This window comes from Emys orbicularis, chromosome 7 (assembly GCF_028017835.1).
Source record: "Emys orbicularis isolate rEmyOrb1 chromosome 7, rEmyOrb1.hap1, whole genome shotgun sequence".
Lineage (NCBI taxonomy): Eukaryota > Metazoa > Chordata > Testudines > Emydidae > Emys > Emys orbicularis.
This window is the reverse complement of record NC_088689.1, coordinates 516,113-540,818: the sequence shown is the minus strand read 5'-3', so window position 1 is coordinate 540,818 and position 24,706 is coordinate 516,113. Positions and strand designations below refer to the sequence as shown.

Below are 24,706 nucleotides of genomic sequence, written 5' to 3'. Positions count from 1 at the left end.
GCTAGGCCCTGCCTCCACTGTTGAATGCACTTGGATTACTTGAACCCCACCTGCTCCAGTTACTAGAGCAATAAACAATCCATCAGCCACCCACAACAGCCTCTTTGTCCATATCTATGCTGGTAACAAGCTCTTGCTGATCCTGTTGTCAGCACTAGCTCTGGTCTCTGCAGCAGGAGCTCTTCCCCTCCATGCTCTCTGTGGGAAGAGACCCCTAGGTGGAAGCTTCACCCAGTCACAGATGCTGTGTCTCACATCAGACCTTTGCAGTTATCAGCACCTGTTGTTGCCCCAGGTGCTCAGTACAGCATGGGTAGCTCTGATCCAGGCTGCACCTACTGACATGATCACTGCAGAGGGCACCTGCATGAACTGCTGACACCCAAGGGCAGGCACTGCAGTGTTCCACCAACCCCCTGAGAACAGCACAAAGCCTTGCCCCCAGGTGTCCTTCAGCTAGGAGGGATATCAGCCCTCCCCCTTTACCCTCCCTAACCCAGCAAGGCACCGGCAGAGGCCTACACCAGAATGGGGGTTACTGAAATCACACAGCCATTGTTATTCCTAGATCAAAGTAGGCTCAAGACACAACTGTGTGCTCACAGCTGTTACAGCAAGGCACCTGGACTCAGCTGACACTGCCTCCAACACATGCAGTGCTGAGAAGACCAAGGCTACACATGGAAACAGCACCATGTTACTCAGAAGTAGAGATCAGGCAGGGTATGTTCTGCACTCTCCCTGAAACTGTTCCAGTGCCAGGCACAGGCAAGGCCCCTATTTCTTCTCGCCTGCAGCAAGGTCAGCGTCGGGGGTAGGGGAAGGAAGAGATGCTGCACCTAGGGCTTTTCCTAGACCTTGTAGCAGCGGCAAGGGAGACTAGAGCTGTTGCTGCTAGAGTCACTTACTAGAAAAACATTTATTTTCACAACACAAATTTAAACACAAAACAAGACAAATAAATACACTGCAGTTAACCAATAAATATGGGAAAGGGAGGGGTAGGCCAGGACACTGCCCAGATTGTCAGCACCTGCCCCCCAACCAGAACACACAAGAGGGGGTGAGAGTGGGAACCCTCCGAACAGAGAAGAGCCTGGTGTCTGTGGCACCAGCTCCAGGACCAGGATCTCTCTCAGGGGGAGGGAAAGAGGAGTTCTCTCCCTCTAGACTGACACAGGAGAGTCCCACCCTGACCTACCCACTCACCATGACTTCTAGCAGAGCACTCCCTCCCCATGTCAGCATCCTATCCTCAGGACTCCCCCCCAGAAATAGTCAGCAATGGATGCTGCTCCAGGGGCCCAGGTAGCACCCCGAGAGAGTTCCGTATCCAGAGGATGTCTCGGGTTCTGGTTCTCACATGCACAGGCCAGAAGATAGGGGCTGCCAGGCCCAGAAGAGGCCTAAGATTCTAGGGCGGTCTGGTTTGGGGGCAGGATTTCATGCAACAGGAATCATGAGGTTAAACTCAGATCTCCACTCCCCGCTTTAAGGGCTAAACAGAGGCAACTGGTGCTGCTCCCATGCTTGATCAGCAGCACGTCGGGGTCCTTTAAGCGAAGGGGCAGGGGTGGGCTTCAGCACCAGCCAATTCCTTGGGAACCACAGAGCTCAACCAGCCACTTCAGAATCTCTCCCATGCTAAGGAGGTGGGACTTCCCTCTGCAGCGCCTGGCTCAGAAAGGGGAGCTTGGGCCCAGCTCTGCTAGGGGAACCCCTACTCCTCAGGGCCCATCTTGGGGTGGGAGTCATGCCTCAGACAGGGCTGCACAGGTGGCCCTTTGCTTTTTGGTTCCTCGATGCAGTGGCTCAGGTGTGGTGCTGCAGCTGGTCTGACCTGGGGTCCAGCTCTGGCAGGACGGCACTGGAGGGTGCAGAGGATGGGGCAACATCTGGATTTCAGAAGGAGCTGAGAGAGAGCGATAGGGAGATGTTTAGTGCCAAACTCTTTCCCGTGAAGGGGACCCAAAGAGCCACCCCAGGGAGAGGGAGACCCACTTACAGGGGAGAACGGCCCTCTCCTGGCTGAACCCGGGGATCCTTGGTTTGGCTCCAGAACAGAGCACTAACGGGCAGCAGCAAACCACCTTCCCAAGGAGCCACTGACAGAAACCAAAGCCAACTGGAAACTGCCCGGGCAGCTGCAGCGTAAAGCACCCGGCTTGCATGAGTTCATTTCTGTAAAGTAACTCTTGCCCCCACCCCAAGCCATGCCAGGGTAGCAGATCAAGGGAGGGCCTATGCCACAAACCCCCAACTCCAGGTGGTTTGTCCCACAGGAGGCTCCATTCACCATGATAGATGGGTGGTGATCTCATCTCCTTCCTGGTACCTTCTGGGCTGGACACAGGTCACTCCCACAGGAAGCGCACATACCAGATGGTCTCATTCTTCAGCTGGGGCCCAAACAGGGGGTTTGCCTGAGCCAAGATGGCTATGAGCCAGCTGCAAAGAACAGACAGTGAGTGACTCTTCCCCCATGGAGACTGGCAGGAGCTGCCAGGCACTACAGAACACCCCAAAGGGAGGGTACACTAAGAGGGCACGGGTGGTTCAAACTCAGGGTTTGAAACTGGAGGTGGCCAAGAGTGAAGAAATGTGCTAGGCATCTGGGTAAGAAGCGAGAGAAATTGGAAATTACAGGCTTGTAGCACAGCTACAGTGCGGTAATGCCATAGTGGAGATGCTTCCCACAGCAACAAGAAGGGTTTTCCCCATCGCTGTAGGCACTCCACCTCCCCACGCAGCAGTAGCTAGGCTGACAGAAGCATTCTTCCAGCAACCTAGCCAGGTCTACTCAAGTGTGAATTTTCCACACCTCTGAGCAACACAGCTACGCCAATCTACATTTCAAGTGTAGACCAGGCCTTGCTATAGCTGGTATTACTGAGACCCTGTGGGTCAATTCACATGACTGGAATGTTAAAATCACTGGTTACAACCTCTTATAAAGGATGGAGTGGCTAAAAGAGGGGTGTGGGGAAGGTGGCACTCTACCTGAAAGACACTGTTATTGATAACTCAGAATCACAGGTTCTTGAGTGTATATGGATTCATGTGCTAACAAAGCCCAGGATGGGGTACTGGCGGGGGGGGGGGGGGGGGGTGTCTGTTACAGAACACTGAATCAAACCAGAGAACAGGTTAAGTTACTCCTTAGGCACATGTGTGTATGGTGTGGGGGAATAAAACAAAAAACAAAACTGTTGTTGTACAGGGGACTTCTATGTGGGAGATCTGGCTGCATGAGCCCTCCAGCATAAGGAAAACTTAGTTTCTAAAACTTACAATTTTCTAACACAAAAGATGTATTGCTCCCAACATAAGGTAACTACTTTGAATCTCAGTAGGATGGATAAAGACTGATTAATCATTGGTCTGGAAGTTGGTGGTTGCCTAGGGGACTAGGGATCATGATTTGATTACATTCAGTATGGACAGAGGACAGTCCCAACTGGTAATTTTTATCTGTCTGTCTGTCTCTGTCTATCTCACACAGCTTCAAAAGGGCTAATTTCCCAAACCTGAAGAAAATTATGAGTGAAGTTGATTGGGAGGAAAATTTTAGACAGAAAAATGTGAATAAAAATTAGGCGTTTCTTTATGAAGAGCTTCTTAGATGGCCAGAAACCCACAATTCCATAATCAATAAAGTGGACCACTTTGGCTAAAAGCGTATCCTGGTTCAGTGGGAAAGCGAAGGCAGATATTAGAAATTTATATAAACACACTAAGGGAGAGGGGGAAATGGGGAAAAACAGCAATTGATATAAATTAGTTATGAAGTGTAGAAAACATATAAGGGAAGTTGAAGACTGCAAGAAAAAGTCCATGGCTGGCACGAAGAAGGTACATTAGCAATAAAAGAAATCCTAACAATGGTCCAGGCCCATTACTTGATGAGATGGTAAAAGAGGCAGAAGTGTTCAATCAATATTTCTGTTCTCTCTGCCCCACTGATGTTCATTTTAGTAAGTTTTGCAATATCAGGGAAATTCCAGAAGAGCGCTAATGTGCCAAAAGGGCAAGTGGGATTACCTAGGTAATTACAGGCTGGTTATCTTGACATCAGTCACAGGCAAGCTAATGGAAAAGCTGATACCACCTCAAATCAATAAAGAATTAAAGGATGGGAATATATATAATTAATGCCAGTCAACATGGTTTTATGGAAAACAGGTCTTGTCAAACAAACTCAGCTTCATTCTTTGATGAGATTACAAGTTTGATTGATAAAGGTAACCGCATAGTTGTAATATACTTAGACTTTTGTAAGGTGTTTGACTTAGTACCACATGACATTCTGATTAAAAAATTAGCACTATACAATATCTGTAGTGTTCACATTAAATGGATTAAAAACTGACTGACAATTCTGAACAGGCAGTTGTCAATGGGGAATCATCATCAAATGGAGGTGTTTCTAGCGGAGTTCTGAGGAACCAGTTCTAGGCCGGACACCATTCAATGTTTTTATCAACAGCGTGCAAGTAAATATAAAAGCACTGCTGATAAATCTGCAGAAGACACTAAGATTGGCAGAATGGTAAATAATGATAAGGAGAGGACAGTCACCTAGAGCGATCCGGATCACTTGATAAACTGGGCCCAAACAACTTGCATTTTAATGCAGCCAAATGCAAGGTCACACCTCTAGGTACAAGGTGTGCAGGCCATCATGTAGAATAAATATAAAACTAGAGAATGAAAGTGAACTTAAGTTTGGTTGAAGAAATGTGTTGTAAGAAAGGCCCTAACTAACAAGTAAAAGAAACCAAGAGTTATAAGGGCAGAAGGAAAGAAGTAGGGAGGATGTGTGGCTCAAAGAATAACTGATGAGATAAGGGCATGTTTCTAAAAAGAAGCCTCTGGCGATAGGGGTGACAACAGATGATTTTAAATAAGCCAAACAATTGGTCTTAAAATGAGCCAACATGGCTCTTCCCAACCCATACCAGTGTTATCTTAAAAGTAAAGCCTATGTGAACCCAGGTGCAATGGATAAACTGTTTCTTATTTAGCGTGTGCATAGTTGTCTAGCCAAGTGAAGGGATCTTCAGTGGCGTGATGCAGTTCTTCTAGGCCACCGCTGAACCTAGTCAGCAGGCATTCATCGACTGTGCGTCATCGTCTGTGTTGCATCGCAGCTGCACAAAGGCCCAGCGATACTGGTTGGCTGCACAGAGACCTTGCCCGGTCCGGAACCTGTTCACCAGGGACCACTGGCGATGGGGCAGTTCAAACCCAGTCAGGCAAATTGTGGGATTGGCAACGAGGGACTGGTTGGGGATTATAACATATCCATTCCTCTCGCCAGAGTGTTCCCACCCTAACATCCTGGCCTGGCGGATGAGACCATAATGGGCGACGTGACGGCAAACATGCAGTTGGTGGTTTTAAAAGGTCATTGTGCAGCAGCAGGCTTGAGTTGGCTCATACTTTCTCTAGTAACTTGCCAGTGGCAACCTCTCGTCTGATATGAGGAAGAGCAATATTGCTCAGAACTGGAAGCCATGGGAGTAGAGTCGGACACAGGATGCTGGAGATGATATGCATGGCGGCATGTAACTGCGTATCCGCCAGATTGGTGTGTGATGATAGACTCCAAACAGGTGCGCAGTACTCCGCCACCAAATACGAGGTGGCAAGAGCTGACGTCTGCAAAGTTGGAGCTCGAGCACTTCATGACGAACCTGCCAGTTTGCTAAGAAGATTGTTGCGTGTCTTAACTTTAGCTGTTGTCTTCTTCAGGTGGGCATGGTAACTCAGTGTGCGGTCTAAGGTCACACCTAGATAGAGCAGTTCTACTTCATGCTTCACCTTCTGATCATTCAGATAAACATTCAGTTCTCGGCTACACTGCTGGGCAGCAAGGAGGGAGGAAAGGCCTTGGGGAGAAAGGTGGTTGCAAATGCTATCTGGATTAAGACTGGACATATGGGTGAATTGTCTACAATTGGTTTTCAGTTGAAGTCAGTGCTTGGCTATGACATCACTTGTTTGCTGAAGGGTATAAAAAGTGAACACTTAAAGGGTTCATTGCTAATACCTGCCTGCCCATGTTGGAGCTGAGCAGTATGGGTCCAAGCAACCTTGGGCTTATCGTGCTTGTAAGTATCTTGATCACATGCTTATAAATGTTTTGGTACTGTCTGGACATAGTAAACTGCTTATTATTTAGGCGTGTTTAGAGCAACTGTATAAATGCCATTCAGGCCTTGAATTTAATAAAAGAATTTCTGGTGAAATAAGTGTCGTGATAATGCCGAGGTAAATAATAATAATTCCAACACTGCCCTACAGAATGCGGGTCTGTATTCCAGAAAGCAGTGACTCCAAGGAATTTAAGGGGTCACAGTGGTCAAGCAACTCTATGTGAGCTCCCCTGCCATACTGTGGCAAAAAGGGCTAATGCATTCTTCAGACGTAAAAACTGGGGAGTAGGAGCACAGAGGTGATTTTACCTCTGTGTAGGCATTGGCGAAGGCTAGCATTGGAATAGAGTCCAGTTCTAGTATTCATATTGAAAAAAGGATCTTGAAAAACTGTAGAGGGCACAAATGCCTTTGAAGGAGAGATGTTGCTAGTTCAACCTGTTTAGTTTATCAAAACTAAGATGGAGAGGTGAGTTCGTTACAGTGTAAAAGAATCTTCATTAGCAAAAGATACAAGGTACTAAAAGGCTCATCTATCTAGCTGAGAGAGACAGAGCAAGTCAATGGCTGATTGTGGGGCCAGGCAAATTCAAATGAGAAAGAAAAGGTTTAAATGTTTAACAGTGAGGGTGAGTAGCCGCTGGAACAGCCTCCCAAGGGAAGCGCTGGATTCTCCATCTCTTCAAACCAAGCCTGACGGCTCAACACAGGGGAACTGGGGGAAATGTTATGGCGTTTCTGTTATAGGGCTGGTTAGACTAGCAGTCCCTCTGCTCCTAGAACTCTCTGGAGCCCACAGCACAGGGCGGGGGGGGGGGGGAGCGGGGGAGCAGGGGGGGGCCCACACCCCTTGCGGAGGGGACACCCCGAGCCAGGCGGGGTCCGACACACCCAGCAGCGCCGAGCGCGGGATTGGCACAATTCCCAGCTGGGCTCGCGCTCCTCGGGACACTCGCTGCCCCCCCCGGCCGAGGGACCCCCGCGCGCCCTCACTCACAAGAGGTAGCAGCACACGGCGCCGGTGACCAGCATGGTGATGGTGACCCTGCGGGGGAAGAGAGAGGCCGGTTAGCGGGGGCGGCGGGCGGGGGCCGGGGGCGGGGCCGGGCCGGCGGGGGCGGCCCCGGGCTCTTACCCGCGGTTGGGCCCCTTGGGCACGAACCAGGGCGCGGCGACGCCCACGAGGCCCCAGAAGGCGGAGAAGAGGATCAGCGGCAGCGCGAAGCTGTGCGCGGTCATGGCGGCCGGCCGAGCAAACCGAGCCTCCCCACCACACCAGCGCGGCCACCGTACCGAGCCACGGCCCCGCCCCCTCGAGACCCATTGGCCCACGCAGCCGCTCGCTCCCGCCTATTGGCGCAGTCGGAGACCACTCCGAGTTAGCCCGGGCGCTCCGCCCCGCCCACGGCGGCCGCCTCCATTGGCCAGTTCCCGGCCTGCGGACGGTGACGTGAGCGCGGGGCTGCAGCAGCCTGAGCCGGCCGCTAGGGGGAAACGGGGCGAGGCCCTGCGCGTCCGCCCCCCCTGACAGCGCGTGCGCAGTGCCGGCTCCGGGAGGGCTCCCTGCTGCTCGCCCCGCCCCGCCCCACATTTGCAGCTGGGGGCGGCCGCCGTTGTTCGCACGGGGCAGGGGCTGCATGGCCCGGCTGAGCCCCCCCCCGGCCCGGCGACGCCAACGCACCGCCGAGGCCGCAGCAGCACGTGCCCGTTGAACGGAACATCCCCGGGGGGCGCTGGGGCCCTGCCTCGTGCAGAGACGTCCTCCCCCCGCCCCTACTGCAGTGTCACGGGGACCTGCTGCCAGCGGGGCCGGGACTGTCCCTGTGCCCAGCGGCGCTGCGGGACTCACGTCCGCTCGCCGCAGAGACCCGAGAGCCTGGCGGGTGGCTAACGCCGACCTGTAACTCCCCGGATGTGAGAGTTTGAACAGCTGGCTGAGGGGAAGGGAGCTGTTCCTACCGGTCAGCCCAGATAGCAGGCTGGCTGCAGCCTCAGGCAGAGCCCACTGCTCTTCCACGGGCATCACCCATTACTTGGTCTTTCTGCAGCAGTAAGAGCTAGAGCCTTAGGCCTTGTCTGTACTACACGGCTTTGTCAAAGCAAGTTATGCTGACAGTCAAAAACCGGTATAATTACATCGCTTGTGCATGTTCACACAGCACTCCTGTTGGCAGAGCACATCCAGTTGGTGCTCTAGCACCAACAGTGAGAGCAGTGCACTGTGGGTAGCTATCGCACTGTGCTGCTCCCCATCTTCTGCAGCTAGGAGTTGTGGGAAGGTAGTGGATTGCAGTGCATCATGGGTGCAGGAGCAACATCCCATGATGCAATTTTTTCCATCCCCTCATTCCACGGGCTTCCAACTGCCTCTCTGCATTTTTCAACAGTCACTGTTCATAGAATATCAGGGGTGGAAGGGATCTCAGGAGGTCATCTAGTCCAACCCCCTGCTCAAAGCAGGACCAATCCCCAACTAAATCATCCCAGCCAGGGCTTTGTCAAGCTGACCCTTAAAAACCTCTAAGGAAGGAGATTCACCACCTCCCTAGGTAACCCATTCCAGTGCTTCACCACCCTCCTAGTGAAAAAGTTTTTCCTAATATCCAACCTAACCCTCCCCCACTGCAACTTGAGACCATTACTCCTTGTTCTGTCATCTGCTACCACTGAGAACAGTCTAGATCCATCCTCTTTGGAACCCCCTTTCAGGTAGTTGAAAGCAGCTATCAAATCCCCCCTCATTCTTCTCTTCTGCAGACTAAACAACTGTTGTTGTAGTCACTGTTATGAACACATCACAGATGGACATGTAATATATCGTCCTCCTAAACTGAACAGGAATCAGAGTTGCCTGACCGGCTGTGTGCCATGGAAAGAAACATCAGATTACTTTTGGCATTTCCAGAACAGCTGCACGCAGTGTACCATCGCTTTTGGGCTCAAGAAACAAGCATTGAGTAGTAGCATCGCACCTACCTGGAACTTTGTGCAGAGCTCGCCCCAGCACGCTGGCACAAGGACACCAAAATAAGAACTGCCCTCGTGGTGGTGAAGCATATGGCATTGCTGTGTGGAAGCCACCCCTAATCATTTTAGTTGCCCTTTGCTGGACTCTCCAATTTGTCCACATCCCTCCTGTAGTGGGGGAGACCAAAACTTGATGCAATACTCTAGGTGTGGCCTCACCTGTGCCCACTAGAGGGGAATAATCACTTCCCTTGATCTGCTGACAATGCTCCTACTACTAATACAGCCAAATATGCCATTGGCCTTCTTGGCAACAAGGGCTCACTGCTGACTCATATCCAGCTTCTCGTCCACTGTAATCCCCAGGTCCTTTTCCACAGAACTGCTGCTTAGCCAGTCAGGCCCCAGCCTGTAGCGGTGCATGGGATTCTTCCTAAGTGCAGGACTCTGCACTTGTCCTTGTTGAACCTCATCAGATTTCTTTTGGCCCAATCCTCCAATTTGTCTAGGTCACTCTGGACCCTATCCCTACCCTCCAGTGTATCTACCTCGCCCCCCAGCTTAGTGTCATCTACGAACTTGCTGAGGGTGCAATTAATCCCATCATCCTGATAAATGATCAAATTGCCACAGTGTATTTATTCCAGCAGCAACCACCATGTGTAGGAGACAAAGACTGGCTATCTTTCAGAGTGTATGTTTTTATTAAATACCAATTACCAGCACAAACAAAAAGGGCGGTATAGGCTCTTATAGCTGTCTGCAAGTCATTTTGGAAGCTGTCTGAAGGGGTGGAGTGAACAGGATACCGAGATGGGCCAGGACGTTGCAAGGAATTTGTGGGAGGGCATGGAAAGCAGTTCTATATTTGGGGGGGGGCTGAGCACGCATGTGTTCTGCCTGCAGTGTGATTAGGAACTTAAACATCTCCTTTTGCTGCTCCCATCACTTTTATCATCCGCATCTGGCCTAGTAAAATTTGCTCCTGGCTCTCCTTTCTCTCCTGCCTATTTTAAAATTTTCCTTTAAAGTCTCTCTCCATGCCCTGCGTTTTTCAGCATCTGAGGATTGGAGCACCTCTCGAAACGTGTCCTCCTTAGTGGCTTCCTTATCTGGCGGAGGCCCTGCGCCGTTGTGTAAGGGTTCCCTTGAAGGCCACATCTGCAGAAGCACAAGAAACAAACAGAAGTATGATTGTTAGTGTACGCACAGCATTAAATAATTATCCTAAAATACATCTCTTTTTAAAATACCAATCAGTTTCTCACTGTCCCTTGGCAAGCACACAGCTTGGCAAACGCCCTAAACACAGTGAGTTTCGCCCGGGAGATGGGGCTCAAGATGGGGCAAAGGATTTAGGTGGTTTTTTAAGGGGATCACTGCAGGCAGCTAAGGACAATATTGTAAATTCTGCCATCATTTTCCACAGGTGTGGGTCTCTGAAGCCAATCTCTCACTCCTAAGGGTATGCAAGGGTGCATCTCCTGCATGCCTGCAGCTTCAGACTGGATCCCTATGCTCCTCCCTTTGTGCCGCTTTGGTCCCTGGCACAAGTGATTGCTGATTGGCATGGGAAAGTTTCCTATGACGTGGGAAGGAACAAAGCAGCTCTGCCAAGGAACCTTCGGCAGAGGATTCGAGAGTACCTCCAGGAAAATTTCCTAGAGAACTCTCTGGAGGATTCACGTGAAATCTCAGTGTGCATTAAGACACAGTTCTGTGGCGCTGCATAGGGGAATGTGAAGCTCACGCAAACACCACTAGTCTTGTACATTTCTATCCCTTCTCCCACTTCTAGAATATACAGAGCAAAGGTCAGCTCTACCGCATATAACTGAGCATCATCAACTCAAAAAGATCACTTACCAGGGCTCTCCTCTTCTGCATCATACGCGCCAGAGACGGACTGCTGGGACTGGCTAGACCCCTCCGGAGTGGATAAGAGGTCCCGATTCGCTGCGCCAACAGAAGACCCTGCCGTGTGCTCCACGTTGTCCTCCAACTTGACCTCCTCTCGTCCATGACTTTGGGGTTAAGTCCGCTGTCTCCAGCCCCACTGAAGCATCCACGGGGCTCTTGGCGGAGGTGAGGTTGCTGCCAAGGATGGCATCCAGCTCCTTATAGAAGCGGCAGGTCTTTGGCACAGCACCAGAGCAACAGTTTGACTCCCTTGCCTTCTGGTGCACCTGCCTCAGCTCTTTTATCTTCCCACGGCACTGCTGTGTGTCCCCTTCATAGCCCTTATTCAACAAGCCACAAGAAATCTGACCATAGGTATCAAAGTTCCCACAGCTGGAGCGGAGCTGGGACTGCACAGATCCAACAGCTCAGCTGTGCTCCAAGCGAGAGAGCGTTTGCTGCGTGGAGCCGCCATAGTCAGCTGGGAAGATGCAATGTGAGCTCTCCACACCGAGCAAACTGGAAGTGAAATTTCAAAATTTCCTGGGCCTTTAAAGGGGGAGGGGCAGATACCTGTGTACCTGGGTGCAGGGCAGCAGAGTTCGAACTGCTGACCAGAGCAGTCAGCAAGGGCATTGTGGGACACCTCTTCGAGGCTATTTACAAGCGCAGTGTCTACACTGACACTGTCAATATAACTTTGCCACAAAAAGATCTATGCCTTTCATCGAGGTGGTTTTATTTTGTCAGCAAAGCAGGAGAATTTTGTCGGCAGAAGGAGCATTGTAGTGTGTACACCTCCACTGCTTTGTTGATGAAAGCTGACTTCTGTCGACAAAACGGTGTAGTGTAGACAAGAACTAAGATGCCACAGCATGTAACAGCTGCCACCACAGAGGAGATTCATCCCAGTCCATCCCTCACTTCCCAGTCCCATGATCCAGGGATCCAGCCAAAGACAAGCAGCTTAATAAACAAATTAATTTACGTTACAAAGTTTACAATCAAAAGTGCACATGATCTTGCAGTAAACAAAGCAGCAAATACTGGTCAGTCTAAATTCAGGCTTGCAGAACTCCCCACTCAGAGACCCTTCAAACCCAAGCAAGTCACCACAGAGGAAAGCAATCAGCCGGAGCATCTACATCAGTGCAGTGGGGAAAAGAACTAGACGTCCTTGGAGAGCCCAGTTGAAGCCAGGCTATTTTGGAACCCGACGTAGTTCATTCATAAGCCACAGAGCCACCGTGAGCAGTGCCAGGGATCCCGACTGGTGAGTGGCAGCCAGAGGAGTTGGGACATACAGTAGAAGGGTGCTGATGCCCAGGCCCACCTGTCAAGAAGCACCCAGGAGTGAGAAGAGCAACAGCTGATTCAACACTGATGTTTTAAAGCACTCCACGGGGTATGCCTGTCAATACATTTCCAGCAACCCCCACGTTCCCAGTCACAACCCTACCCACTGGGAGAGGGAGAGGCTCCAGAAATAAAAATGTCAAGACCCAGACTCCCCATCCTCACATATAGCACAGACTGTGCCACAGGCACCTGGATCTGTGCAGCCTCCACCCCGTAGTTACTGCCACACTTCACTTTCCCATGGGCTCTGCAGCTCCACATGCCAGCCCTGGGTAGCCAAAGGTACCTCTGCTGAATGTGACACAGCAGCTTAGTGCTAGGAGAGAAGAGGAGACAGTACCTGCATATATGCCACAGCCATTAAAGAGGCCACAGCAATCTTGGTCCTGCGTGGTAGGGGGATCTTCCGAGAGAGCAGGTAGAGTGCTGTGATGGCAGTGACTGAGGTGATCCCCTAGAGGTGGAAGAAGCTAGCAGTTACTTGAGGGAAGTGGGTGTGGGAAGGGCCGGGGGGTGGGGGTGGGGGAAGGAACCCCACACAACAGCTAACATGGGGGCTGGAAGGAGATTATCACACGCTTGTTTGGCTGCACTTTCCACTGACAACGTTTTATGGGGCACCGTTACATTTCACACATTATTAGCTAGTGTCAGATGCCACCTAACGCACATCATCAGTGAAGGTGTTCAGTAACACCAGACCTAACTCTGACCGTTGTGTCACCACACGACACCCATCCCAACTCAAGGCACTCATCTGGATTCCCCGCAGTCTGTGGTCTCAATTGCAGTTCAGTCCATGACATTGCGGATCACATGAACTTGCACAAGCAGCTAGCTGAGTTAGTGGCAAAGTTTGCAGATGACACTAAACTGCTCAAGATAGTTAAGACCAAAGCAGACTGTGAAGAACTTCAAAAAGATCTCACAAAACTAAGTGATTGGGCAACAAAATGGCAAATGAAATTTAATGTGGATAAATGTAAAGTAATGCACATTGGGAAAAATAACCCCAACTATACATACAACATGATGGGGGCTAATTTAGCTACAACGAATCAGGAAAAAGATCTTGGCGTCATCGTGGATGGTTCTCTGAAGACGTCCACGCAGTGTGCAGCGGCAGTCAAAAAAGCAAACAGGATGTTAGGAATCATTAAAAAGGGGATAGAGAATAAGACGGAGAATATCTTATTGCCCTAATATAAATCCATGATACGCCCACATCTTGAATACTGCGTACAGATGTGGTCTCCTCATCTCAAAAAAGATATACTGGCATTAGAAAAGGTTCAGAGAAGGGCAACTAAAATGATTAGGGGTTTGGAACGGGTCCCATATGAAGAGAGATTAAAGAGGCTAGGACTCTTCAGCTTGGAAAAGAGGAGACTAAGGGGGGATATGATAGAGATATATAAAATCATGAGTGATGTGGAGAAGGTGAATAAGGAAAAGTTATTTACTTGTTCCCATAATATAAGAACTAGGGGCCAGGTTTAAAACAAATAAAAGGAAGTTTTTCACACAGGGCACAGTCAACTTGTGGAACTCCTTACCTGAGGAGGTTGTGAAGGCTAGGACTATAACAGCGTTTAAAAGAGAACTGGATAAATTCATGGTGGTTAAGTCCATTAATGGCTATTAGCCAGATGGGTAAGGAATGGTGTCCCTAGCCTCTGTTTGTCAGAGGGTGGAGATGGATGGCAGGAGAGAGATCACTTGATCATTACCCGTTAGGTTTACTGCCTCTGGGGCACCTGGCATTGGCCACTGTCGGTAGACAGGATACTGGGCTGGATGGACCTTTGGTCTGACCCAGTACGGCCGTTCTTATGTTCTTATTTGCACAGAGCTTTGCAGTTGTACAGCACTCAGTGTTAAGGCATTTAAGTAAAGGGTTCCCTGATGTACAATATCCAATTCTTTACTGATATCCGAATTTTATTTCATCCAGGGTTCTCAGAACACTTTACGAAGGAGCCGGACATCTTTATCCCCCATTTACAGATTGGGGAAACTGAGGCACACAGAGGGAAGGGCTCTCTTGTTCCCAACATGTCCCTTCTGGAGGGAAGCCAGGTGTGGAAGTAAGACCACCACCAGCAAACAAGACTACCTCACAGATAAATAGGAGACTCATGCCAGCTAAGAGACCATGTTTCCTCCTTTTGAAGGTAATGAGTTCCCAGGAATAGGATGCCCTGAAGTTCACCCCCGTTCACTGTGGGAGGCAGGCGGAGAGTGAGCTGTCGGACTTTAGGAGACCAATGAAGGGAAAGCTATGACAGGATGGCATGGTCCCCAGAAGAGACTGAGTGGCACTCACCAATATCCTGTGATTAAACTGCACAGTAGTGGGATTCTCAAAGATGTTCTTCAGCACTGGGGAGAAGGAGAGGAGATCATCTGGGATCCAGCGCTCCCCCATCTTGGGGAAGGAGTTGTACACAAGGCCTGCATCCAGTCCGGCCACAAAGGCACCTGTAATTCCAGAGAAGAGAGTTAGGTACTAACATACCAGGGACAAGGCAGGTGATACACCAGACTAACCTCTAGAGTTAGGCAAGCTTGGAGCTGGGCTTGAGGACAGGGCAACCTGGTTTTGTATTCCTTCTCCTACGGCAACACGTTGGTGATCAGACAGTGATGCTCTGTTACACAGTCTGCCCTGCAGATGTTCCAGCTGCTCCATCTGGGACCGTCAAGGGCAATTCTAAGGTGCCTATACATGTGAAAGGAGCTAAACCTCCATGGGACATGAAACTTCTTGGGGATCTGATATATTCTACCCCCTCAGGAGAGTGATAGGGCAGGCAGGGAGGCAGCCTCACAATGGGAGAGGCCCTTACCTGAGAGAGCAGTGAGGAAGATGAGACCTGTTGTCCCATGAGCAAATCGTCTCAGACGGAGGAGCTGATAGGTTTCAGGTAACTGTAAAACACAAGCCACAAAAAGGGCTATAGAAAAACTCCCCAGGGGCCTTGCAAGAGACTGCGCACTGATGCTCCTGGTGGGACGAGCTGGCTGCACCAGGTGAGGAAAGCTCCTCCAGTGCAGAAACAGACAGAAAGAGTGAGGCCACTTGTGAATGCAGTCAACATGTCAAAGGGGAAATTCCTGTGATTAAAGAGATCACTAATTGCTCCCTTTTCACAGCAACAGGACACAATGATCAATAGTGTGAAGGAACACACCTTTCGGAGACACCCCTTAAGGGGAAGATTTATATCCTAGTAAAGAGGAGATGACAGAAGTTGATAAAATACAGATAGGAACTGAAGAGAAACAGTCAAATGAAAAAGACCCATTCAATTACATCATAGGAAGGCAGACAAATATTGACAAAATTTTGTAAGTGCTTGTATACAAATGCTGGAAGTCTAAATATTAAGATGGGTGAACTTGAGTGCCTGATATTAAATGAGGATATTGATACAATAGACATCACAGAAATGTGGTGGAACAACGATAATTAAAGGGACACCGTAATACCAGAGTACAAATATACAGGAATGACAAAGTAGGTCGTGCTGGTGGGGGAGTGGCACTATACGTCAAAGAAAGCAGAGTGCCAAATATACTAAAAATCTTAAATGAATCAAACTGTACTACAGAATGTCTATGGATAGAAATTCCATGTTTGAATAATATGAGCATAGCAGTAGGAATATACTACTGACTACCTGACCAGGATGGGACAGTGATTGTGAAATGCTCAGGGAGATTAGAGAGGCTACAAAAAAAGAGAAAGCCCAATAATGGGGGATTTCAATTATCCCCATATTGGCTGAGTATGTCTCACCTCGGAACGGGATGCATAAATAAAATTTCTAGATACCATTAATGACTGCTTTCCGGAGCAACTAGTCCTGGAATCCAAAAAAGGGAGAGGCAATTCTCCATTCAGTCTTAAGTGGAGCACAGAATCTGCTCCAAGAGATGAATAAAGCTGAACCACTTGACCATAATGTAATTCAATTTAACATCCTTGTGGGAAGGGGGCCGGGGAGATACCAAAGAAATCCACCACAGCAGCATTTAACTTCAAACAGGGGAACTACACAAAAATGAGGAAGCTAGTTAAATGGAAATTAAAAGGAACAGTCACAAGGGTGAAATACCTGTAAGCTACATAGAAAGTACTTAAAAAACACCATAATAGAGGCTCAATCTAAATGCATACCTCAAATAAAAATTAAAAATAAATAGTAAGATGACCAAAAAAAATGCCACCATGGCTAAACAGCGAAGTAAAAGATGTGGTTAGAAGCAAAAAGACATCCTTTAAAAACTGGAAGTCAAATCCTACTGAGGAAAATAGAAAGGAACAAACTGTGGTAAGTCAAGCATAAAAGTATAATTAGGCAGGCCAAAAAACAATTTGAAAAGCAACCAGGAAAAGACACAAACTAACAGCAAAAATGTTTTAAGTATATCAAAGGCAGGAAGCCTGCCAAACAATCAGTGGGGCCACTAGACATTCAAGGTGTCAAAGGAGCACTCAAGAAAGACAAAGGCATTGCAGAGAAACAAAATGGATTCTTTACATTGGTCTTCATTGCAGAAGATGGGAGGGAGATTCCCACACCTGAGCCAGTCTTTCTGGGTGACAAATCTGAGGAACTGTCCCAGATTGAGTTGTCAATGGAGGTGGTTTTAGAATCATAGAATCACAGGACTGGAAAGGACCCGATAGGTCATCTAGTCCAGTCCCCGCACTCATGGCAGGACTCAGTATTACCTAGACCAGGGGTGGCCAAACTGCAGCTTGTGAGCCACATGCAGCTTTTTTTACCGTTAAAGTGTGGCCTGTGGAGCCCCACCACCACCTTCCCCAGCCTACCAGACTGGGCTGGGGGGAGCTCAGGGCTTCTGCCCTGCAGTGGGGTGTTGGGGTTAGGGACATCTGCCAGAGATGACAGAGGAGGCAGAATTTAAAGGTTCAGGCCCCCCAACAGCTTGAGTCACGTCCCCCAGGCATGCCCCCCCTCTTCCCCATAGCAGTCCCTCCCTGCAGCTCCCAGGTGTTAGCTCCCCATGGAGATGAAGCAGCAAACAGCTGGGAACTGCAGGGAGGGGCCGCTGCACTCCAGCACCTGCCACATGCAGGGAAGGAGCCCAGTGGCATCATGTGACTGTGTGGGGCCAGCAAACCCTGGGAAAAATCTGGAGTGGGTATATGATGTCCCCGCCACCTCTGGCTTCTGCCCACCAGGGAGGGGTGTCTCAGGGCTTCAGCCCCAAGCCCCAGCAGGCACCTCCCATGAGGTTGAAGCCCCGAGATCCCTGCCCTGCAAGGCTGAAGCCCCGAGCCCCGGCAGGTGCACCCCAGCTCTCGAACTTCTGAAGATTGTCATATGCGGCTCGGAGGGTCAGTAAGTTTGGCCACCCCGATCTAGACCATCCGAGAGGTGTTTGGAGATTTTTAAGAGCAGGTTAGACAATGACGGAGATCCCACAACCTCCCTAGGCAATTTATTCCAGTGCTTAACCACCCTGACAGAAGGGTTTTTTTCCTAATATCCAACCTAAACCGGCTTTGCTGCAATTTAAGCCCATTGCTTCTTGTCCTAACCTCAGAGATTAAAATTTTTCTCCTTTCTCCCTCCCTCATAGTAACAACTTTTTATGTACTTGAAAACTGTTATGTCCCCTCTCAATCTTCTCTCCTCCAGACTAAACAAACTCAATTTTTTCAATCTTCCCTCACAGATCATGTTTTCTAAACCTTTTGTCGCTCTTCTTTGGACTTTTTCCAATTTGTCCACATCTTTCCAGAAACATGGCACCCAGAACTGGACACAATACCTCAGTTGAGGCCTAATGAGCACGGAGTAGAGCGGAAGAATTACTTCTCGTGTCTTGCTTACAACACTCCTGCTAAAACATCCCAGAATGATGTTTGCTTTTTTTGCAATAGGGTTATACTGTTGACTCATATTTAGTTTGTGATCCACTATGACCCCAGATTCCCCTTCCGCAGTACTCCTTCCTAGGCAGTCACTTCCCATTTTGTATGTGTGCAACTGATTATTCCTTCTGAAGGGGAATACTCTGTATCTGTCCTTATTGAATTTCATCCTATTTACTTCAGTCCATTTCCCCAGTTTGTCCAGATCATTTTGAATTTTAACCTATCCTCCAAAGAACTTGCAACCCCTCCCAGCTTGGTATCGTCCGCAAACTTTTTAAGTGTACTCTCCATGCCATTATCTAACTCACTGATGACGACATTGAACAGAACTGGATCCAGAACTGATCGCTGCAGGACCCCACTCGATATCCCCTTCCAGCTTGACTGTGAACCACTGATAACTACTCAGTGGTTTTGAAAGAAACTGATACATTAACAGTAATAAATCACTAGAACCAAATGGCATCCACCCAAGAGTTCTGACAGAACTCCAATATGAAATTGCAAAACTACTAACTGTGGTGTGTAACTATCACTTAAATCATCCACTGTATCAGATGACTGGAAGGTAGCTAAGGGAAGGCTGATTTTTAAAAAGGTCCCAGAGAGGCACTCCTGGTAATAACAGGCCAGGAAGCCTAACATCAGTACTAGGCAAACTGGTTGAAACTATAGTAAAGAACAGAATTATCAGACACAATATGTGGGGAAGAGTCAACATGGCTTTTGTAAAGGGAAATCATGCCTCCTCAATCTGTTAGAATTCTTTGAGGGGGTCAACAAGCATGTGGACAGGAGTTATCCAGTGGATAGAGTGTACTTGGACATTCAGAAAGCCTTTGAGAAGGTCACACACCAAAGGCTCTTAAGCAAAGTAAGCAGTCCTAGGGTAAGAGGGAAGGTCGTCTCATAGATCAGAAACTGGTTGAAAGATAGGAAACAAAGGGTAGGAATAAATGGTCCATTTTCACAATGGAAAGAGGTAAATAGCAGGGTCTCCCCAAAGATATGTACTGGGACCTGTGCTGTTCAACATATTCATAAGTGATCTGGAAAAAGGGTAAATAGAGAGGTGGCCAAGTTTGCAGATGATACAAAATTACCAAGTTAATGAAGTCCAAAGCAGACTGCAAAGAGTTACAGGGATCTCACAAAACTAGGTGACTAGGAAACAGAAATTCAGCACGGATAATGCAAACTAATGCACACTGGAAAAAATAATCCGAACTATACATACCTACCGATGGGGACTAAATTAGCTGTTACCACTTAAGAAAGATCTTGCAGACATCATGGATAGTTCTCTGAAAGTATCTGCTCAGTGTCCAATGGCAGTCAAAAAAACTAACAGAATATTAGAAACCATTAGGAAAGAAATAGATAAGACAGAAAATATCATAATGCTAACATATAAATCTATGGTACGTCCACACCTTGAATACTGTGTGCCGTTCTGGTTGCCCCATCTCAAAAATGATATATTAGAATTGGAAAAAGTACAGAGAAGGGCAACAAAAATGATTAGGGGTAAGAAACAGCTTCCATATGAGGAGAGATTAAAAAGGTTGGGACTGTTTATCTTACAAAAGAGATGAGTAAGGGATGGGGGAATATGATAGAGGTCCATAAAATCATGAATGACATGGAGAAAGTGATAAGGAAGTGTTATTTACCTCTTCACATAAACCGAGAACTGAACTGAACTGAAATTAATAGGCAGCATGAAGTACTGCTTCACACAGTGCAAAGTCAACCTGTGGAACTTGTTGTTATGGGATGTTGTGAAGGCCAGAAGTATAAGTGGGTTAAAAAAGAATTAGATAAATTAATGGAGCATAGGTCCATCAGTGGCTATTAGCCATCATGGTCAGAGATGCCTTCCCATGCTCTGGATGTCCCTTAACCTCTGACTGCCAGAAGCTGGGACTGACGACAGGGGATGGTCCACTTGATAACTGCCATATTCTGTTAATTCCCTCTGTAGCATCTGGCACTGGCCATTGTCAGTCTCTAAGGTGCCACAAGTACTCCTCGTTCTTTTTGCTGATACAGACTAACACGGCTACCACTCTGAAACCTGTCAGAAGTACTCCTGTTATTTTTGTCAGAAGACAGGATACTGGAATAGAGGGTCCATTGGTCTGACGGTGCTATCATCTCTAAACCAGAAGGGGGAGTTGCTGCCTGCAGTGGAAGTCAGTGGCACCATTATTGGGCGGAGGGAGATTCCAGTGAGCTCCTGGTACTGTACCACTGTAGTTAAAGTTGCATAGCAGTTTCCATTAAACAAAACTCCTCCTCCCCAACCCCCACTTCCCTGACATCAGGCAGATTATAGGAGAGTCAGAGAGCCCGCAGCTTAAGTGGAGGGGGGGGGAAGGGGAGAAGAATCCTTCAGATTGTAAATCTTCACTGAAAAAAGAAAGTTTCTCTCTTTTCACTGTCAAATAGCCCAGCTCAGCAGGAAGCTGTCTCCAAACAAGCCACATCAGAAGTGATGGTAGGGACCTACCCCTTTCCCAACCAGAAGCGTGCATTTCAAAGCTTAACAGCAACCATTTCAATGCTCTCATTAAGCATAGGAATCTAAATGCAAAACACTTCACACACCACTAAAGTCATGCGGTTCGAATACAAGTCAGGGAATGGTTTCAGTAGATGTGTTAGGGACTATGCTTGGTTGTATTTTTTTTGTCCGGATCAGGCTCAGTAACAGCAGCTCAGCAGAGTCGCACTCAGGTGGTTCTTTGCAACCACAAAAACTAGCCTTTTATTTACTTGTGAAATCTTTAATCCTACAGAAACCAATGGGGCCAGCAGAAAATTACTGGAACAGTGCCCCAGCACTTGATCCAATCCTGATGCAGGGCAATCCCCTGCTTCCCGGGCCAAATACTCTGACTCTGGGGATACCCCAATGCCTTTTCTTGACTTCTTCCTTAATGGAACAAAGTGTCTAAGCCAAAGAACTCAGAACTATCTTCTGTTAGCCACAGGTCCCAGTGAAAGAGTGCTGGGGGCAAGATAAGGGTGAGGCATCACTGGCAATCAGGATGGACTGGGATGCTGAAGGAAATTATCCCCCAGTTAGTCATTCTATGCCGCAGTGTTTTGCAATGTACTTTGTCAGATCAAAGATAAGCCAGAAGCAGAGATGTGAGGGCTGTGCTATTACCTTTCACCCTCCCTACTCCTTTAAGCTCCTCATTAAAACAAAGATATTCCAAGAAGCCTTGGAACCCCAACTACCCATCCAGATTCTTGCACCAACACTGTATTCCTGCATTCCCCATATACTACGCATGGACCGCTTACTTTGTGTTGTGGGAGCAGCAGGGACAGTCCACTCCACAGGCTGGCACAGTACAGAACTAGTGCAGAGCCTAGATGTGCTGCTAGACGGTACTGACTGACTCGGGGGATGTCATGAGAATCCGACTTCTCTTCCAATCCACTCTTCACCATGTACCAGCCTAGCAGTCCCTGCCAAAGGACCAAAGAGATTACATGAGAGCTACTGAGGGGCAAAACCCAGCCCCCTTCCATAGCCTCAGCTGGAAGAAACAAAGAACCCACCTTCATGTCAATTTCACCCTGGTAAAGGAAAGGAGTTATCTGTTCCAGCACTGACCTTAAACATCATACAGGTGTTAGCTGTACAATAACTATGCTTCCACCATCAGTACCACCATCCAAAGCCTTCACAGATGCCATAGTCTCAGCCCACCACTCAAGAAATACTTAGGCATCACCACTGCACATCATCATCCCCCAGAAGCCCCTAGAGCCAATGCTACATATCCCAGCAGCTGCAGGCTCCCTTACCTGGAAGCAGACAAGCCCACAGAGGGCAAGGACACGCCCCTTCATGGGGTGGCTGAGCCAGCCTTTTCTCCAGAAGTAGACAGCAGGCAGAACGTAGGCCAAACCTACAACCCGACCCCACATTCGGTGCGAATACTCCATGTACCAGATGAACTTGAACTCTCTCAATGTCATGTCATGATTCAGGCTGTTGGAAAAGGCAGAGCAGAAGAATAAGCAAGGAACTCCCTGGTATGGAACAGTGGCTTCCTTCACACTCCCAATTTCACAGGGGTTTTCTTCACCTTGGAGAGAACAGGGATAGCCAGGGAAGATGAGCACCAAAGCCACCTTTGGATCCTTGTCAGCTATGTATTGAGTGCCCCTTGTTGGAGCTAGTCCATTCCCATAGAAAGAAAGAAAGCCTTGTGCTGCTGACTCACAGTCAGTCTGGGCTCTGTGAACACAAAGGGGAGGATTCCCTGTCCCATCTCAGTCCTTCTGCCTGGAACCTACAGCACTTACATTTTAAATTCTGGAAACTGCTGGTATTTTTGGAACTCAGCCTCCCATTCCTGCTGTGTCCGTGGGGGCTTCATCTCCCTCACCAGGTGCCAGTCGACCATGGAGAGCCCAGACTCTGTCAGCCTAGGAGGGACAGATACACACAGATGTGACTCACTCACTCCTTAACCAAAATAAGGAGAGCGCTGGCAGCATTTCCCCAGATGAACTGCAGCCACCCCTCAGCAGCAAAGGTGATGGGGAGGAAGGACCCTATGAACTAGGCCAAAAAAAGTTAGCAGGCACATACTAGCCAGAGGTGGGTACAACAAACTGAAGTTGGAAGCAATGCAATGAAGATATGGGGGGGCTGCAAGGCAGATCTTATCTAGTGGGAAGGGTATTGTCCTCATAACTGACACCATTTAGCCCTGCATAGAGGAAGAATGAGGCTGCAATAAAGATCAATTACTTCTACAGAGATGATCACAGAAGGGAGAGGGGGGAAGAAAAAGGCTGGGTCTGTGACAGAGCCCACAATTAAGGAGTGGATGAGCTTACTGATGGAGAAGGAAAGGGACCAGTAAGACACTACTCATTTTGGGGTGAAGAAATAAATCACTAGCCACATACAATAGAGTGCTGTAGATTCAAAACAGTTCAGACAAGATTGGGGGTATTTATTGTTTGCACAGCACTAGCTGCATAGTGGTGTACAGACAGGTATGAAAACAAGGTTCTCCCCACAGATTGCTTACAATCTAAACAGATAACATACAAATAAGGGAGAGGGGAATGGGTGCCAAAGAAAAGGCAGTGTGAGAATGGTGAATTTTAAACACCTGACTTGTTAAAGTTCCTTCACTCATTTGTTTGCCTGGATGCAGTCAGTGTTCTAAGATATTCTCTCATCAATTCCTTAACACTTCTGCAGAGAGGGGAAATGTCATAAAAGGTGCAGGAATTTAGAGGAGAGCATGGAGCTTTGGAGAAGCAGGTCAGTATGGAAGACCCAGGTACCCAGGGAAGTGTGGGAAAAGACTTGGAGGTGGGATCAGGAGGAGGAGGACATGAAGGTGTAATGGGAAGGCAGTCAATGAAAGGTATTGCTACAAAGGATAAGATCAGGGTTCTGTCTGGCTCAGTATTGTCTCAGAATCCCCAAAACCATATGCTTCAGAGGAAGACATGAGAAACCATGCAGGTCAATCTGGATGGGGTGGCGAGGGGCCTTTAAGAAAAGCAGGTTAACGTGGCACACAGGGAAAAGAGATGGCAATGCAGGAAACTGAAGGTGGGCTGGAAGTAGATCAATAGTATTTTCAGCAGCACTTTGTGTGGATGAGAGGTAGGGATGTAAATAACGTGTAAAAACAATAACCATGTAACTGATGAACTGCGGGGAGGGGGGGCTGCAGCATCCCCATGTTTTAGGCGGGGCTCTGCTGCCCGCCACGGGGGTCCCTAGGGCTCTGTGTGGGGCCGGCAGCTGGGACCCCGGGCAGAGTTTAATAGTTGCAGGGACTCTGCAGAGCGCCGGCCCGCCAGGCGGGGCCTGTGTAGGGCCCGGGGCGGGGCGGGTCCGGCCGGGCGGGGTCTGTGTAGGGCCCGAGGCGGGTCCGGCCGGGCGGGGTCTGTGTAGGGCCCGAGGCGGGGCCTGGGGCAGCGCCGGCCGGGCGGGGTCACTGGTCTCTGCCCAGGGACAGGCAGGTGCCGCCAGCCGCTCTCACCTGGTCACGCCCCCCAGCACGACAGCTCCGGCCACCGCGCCGCTGCACACCAGGAGCCAGCGCCCCACGAGCCGCTCAGCGGCGGAGCCGGGCACAGGCGGGGCCACCGCCCCGGGATGGGCAGCGGCTTCCGACACCATGCGCCGCTGCTGGGGCTGCCGCCACCGGAGACATCGCTGCGGGGAGAGAGGGGGGGTCAGTGCGGGCGGGGATGAGCGCAGCCGGGCGGCCCCGGGGGTGGGGGCGCGGGGCCCCGGGAGGGGGGAAGGGCAGCCGCGCCGCCTCCCTTACCTGGGCCCCTGAGCTCCCCCGCCGAGGTAGCAGGAGGACCCGCGCACTCCCCAGCGCCGCCCGCAGCATCCCGAGCACAA

At 49.2% G+C, this 24,706-nt stretch overlaps 2 protein-coding genes across 2 annotated transcripts; both read right to left on the bottom strand.

The window, feature by feature from the left end:
* Positions 1–894: 894 nt before the first annotated feature.
* On the bottom strand, positions 895–7,443 carry LOC135881266 (V-type proton ATPase subunit e 2). The gene is made up of 4 exons (XM_065407856.1): positions 7,294–7,443; positions 7,156–7,203; positions 2,297–2,448; positions 895–1,912 (listed from the first exon to the last, which is right to left on the bottom strand). Exons 1-3 carry the CDS (start codon positions 7,395–7,397, stop codon positions 2,355–2,357), a joined length of 246 nt encoding a protein of 81 aa, XP_065263928.1. The 5' UTR covers positions 7,398–7,443; the 3' UTR covers positions 895–1,912; positions 2,297–2,354.
* A 4,548-nt stretch (positions 7,444–11,991) lies between these two features.
* Positions 11,992–24,695, bottom strand: LOC135881257 (heme A synthase COX15). Its single transcript, XM_065407846.1, has 9 exons — positions 24,627–24,695; positions 24,336–24,511; positions 22,627–22,749; positions 22,123–22,309; positions 21,613–21,780; positions 15,233–15,314; positions 14,710–14,864; positions 12,724–12,837; positions 11,992–12,357 (listed from the first exon to the last, which is right to left on the bottom strand). The coding sequence occupies exons 1-9, from the start codon at positions 24,693–24,695 to the stop codon at positions 12,226–12,228; spliced, it is 1,206 nt and encodes a 401-aa protein (XP_065263918.1). The 3' UTR covers positions 11,992–12,225.
* Between the last annotated feature and the right edge of the window lie 11 nt (positions 24,696–24,706).

What these genes read in the sequence shown, in the direction of transcription:
- LOC135881257 (XM_065407846.1), bottom strand. Translation starts at nt 24,695, where the DNA reads ATGCTGCGGGCGGCGCTGGGGAGTGCGCGGGTCCTCCTGCTACCTCGG. An exon ending in GGGGGAGCTCAGGGGCCCAG is followed by an intron (nt 24,512 to 24,626) that starts GTAAGGGAGGCG and finishes CTCTCCCCGCAG; the next exon opens with CGATGTCTCCGGTGGCGGCA. An exon ending in AGTTTAATCACAGGATATTG is followed by an intron (nt 12,838 to 14,709) that starts GTGAGTGCCACT and finishes TTCCACCTCTAG; the next exon opens with GGGATCACCTCAGTCACTGC.
- LOC135881266 (XM_065407856.1), bottom strand. Translation starts at nt 7,397, where the DNA reads ATGACCGCGCACAGCTTCGCGCTGCCGCTGATCCTCTTCTCCGCCTTC. An exon ending in CCCAAGGGGCCCAACCGCGG is followed by an intron (nt 7,204 to 7,293) that starts GTAAGAGCCCGG and finishes CTTCCCCCGCAG; the next exon opens with GGTCACCATCACCATGCTGG. An exon ending in GCCGTGTGCTGCTACCTCTT is followed by an intron (nt 2,449 to 7,155) that starts GTGAGTGAGGGC and finishes TGTTCTTTGCAG; the next exon opens with CTGGCTCATAGCCATCTTGG.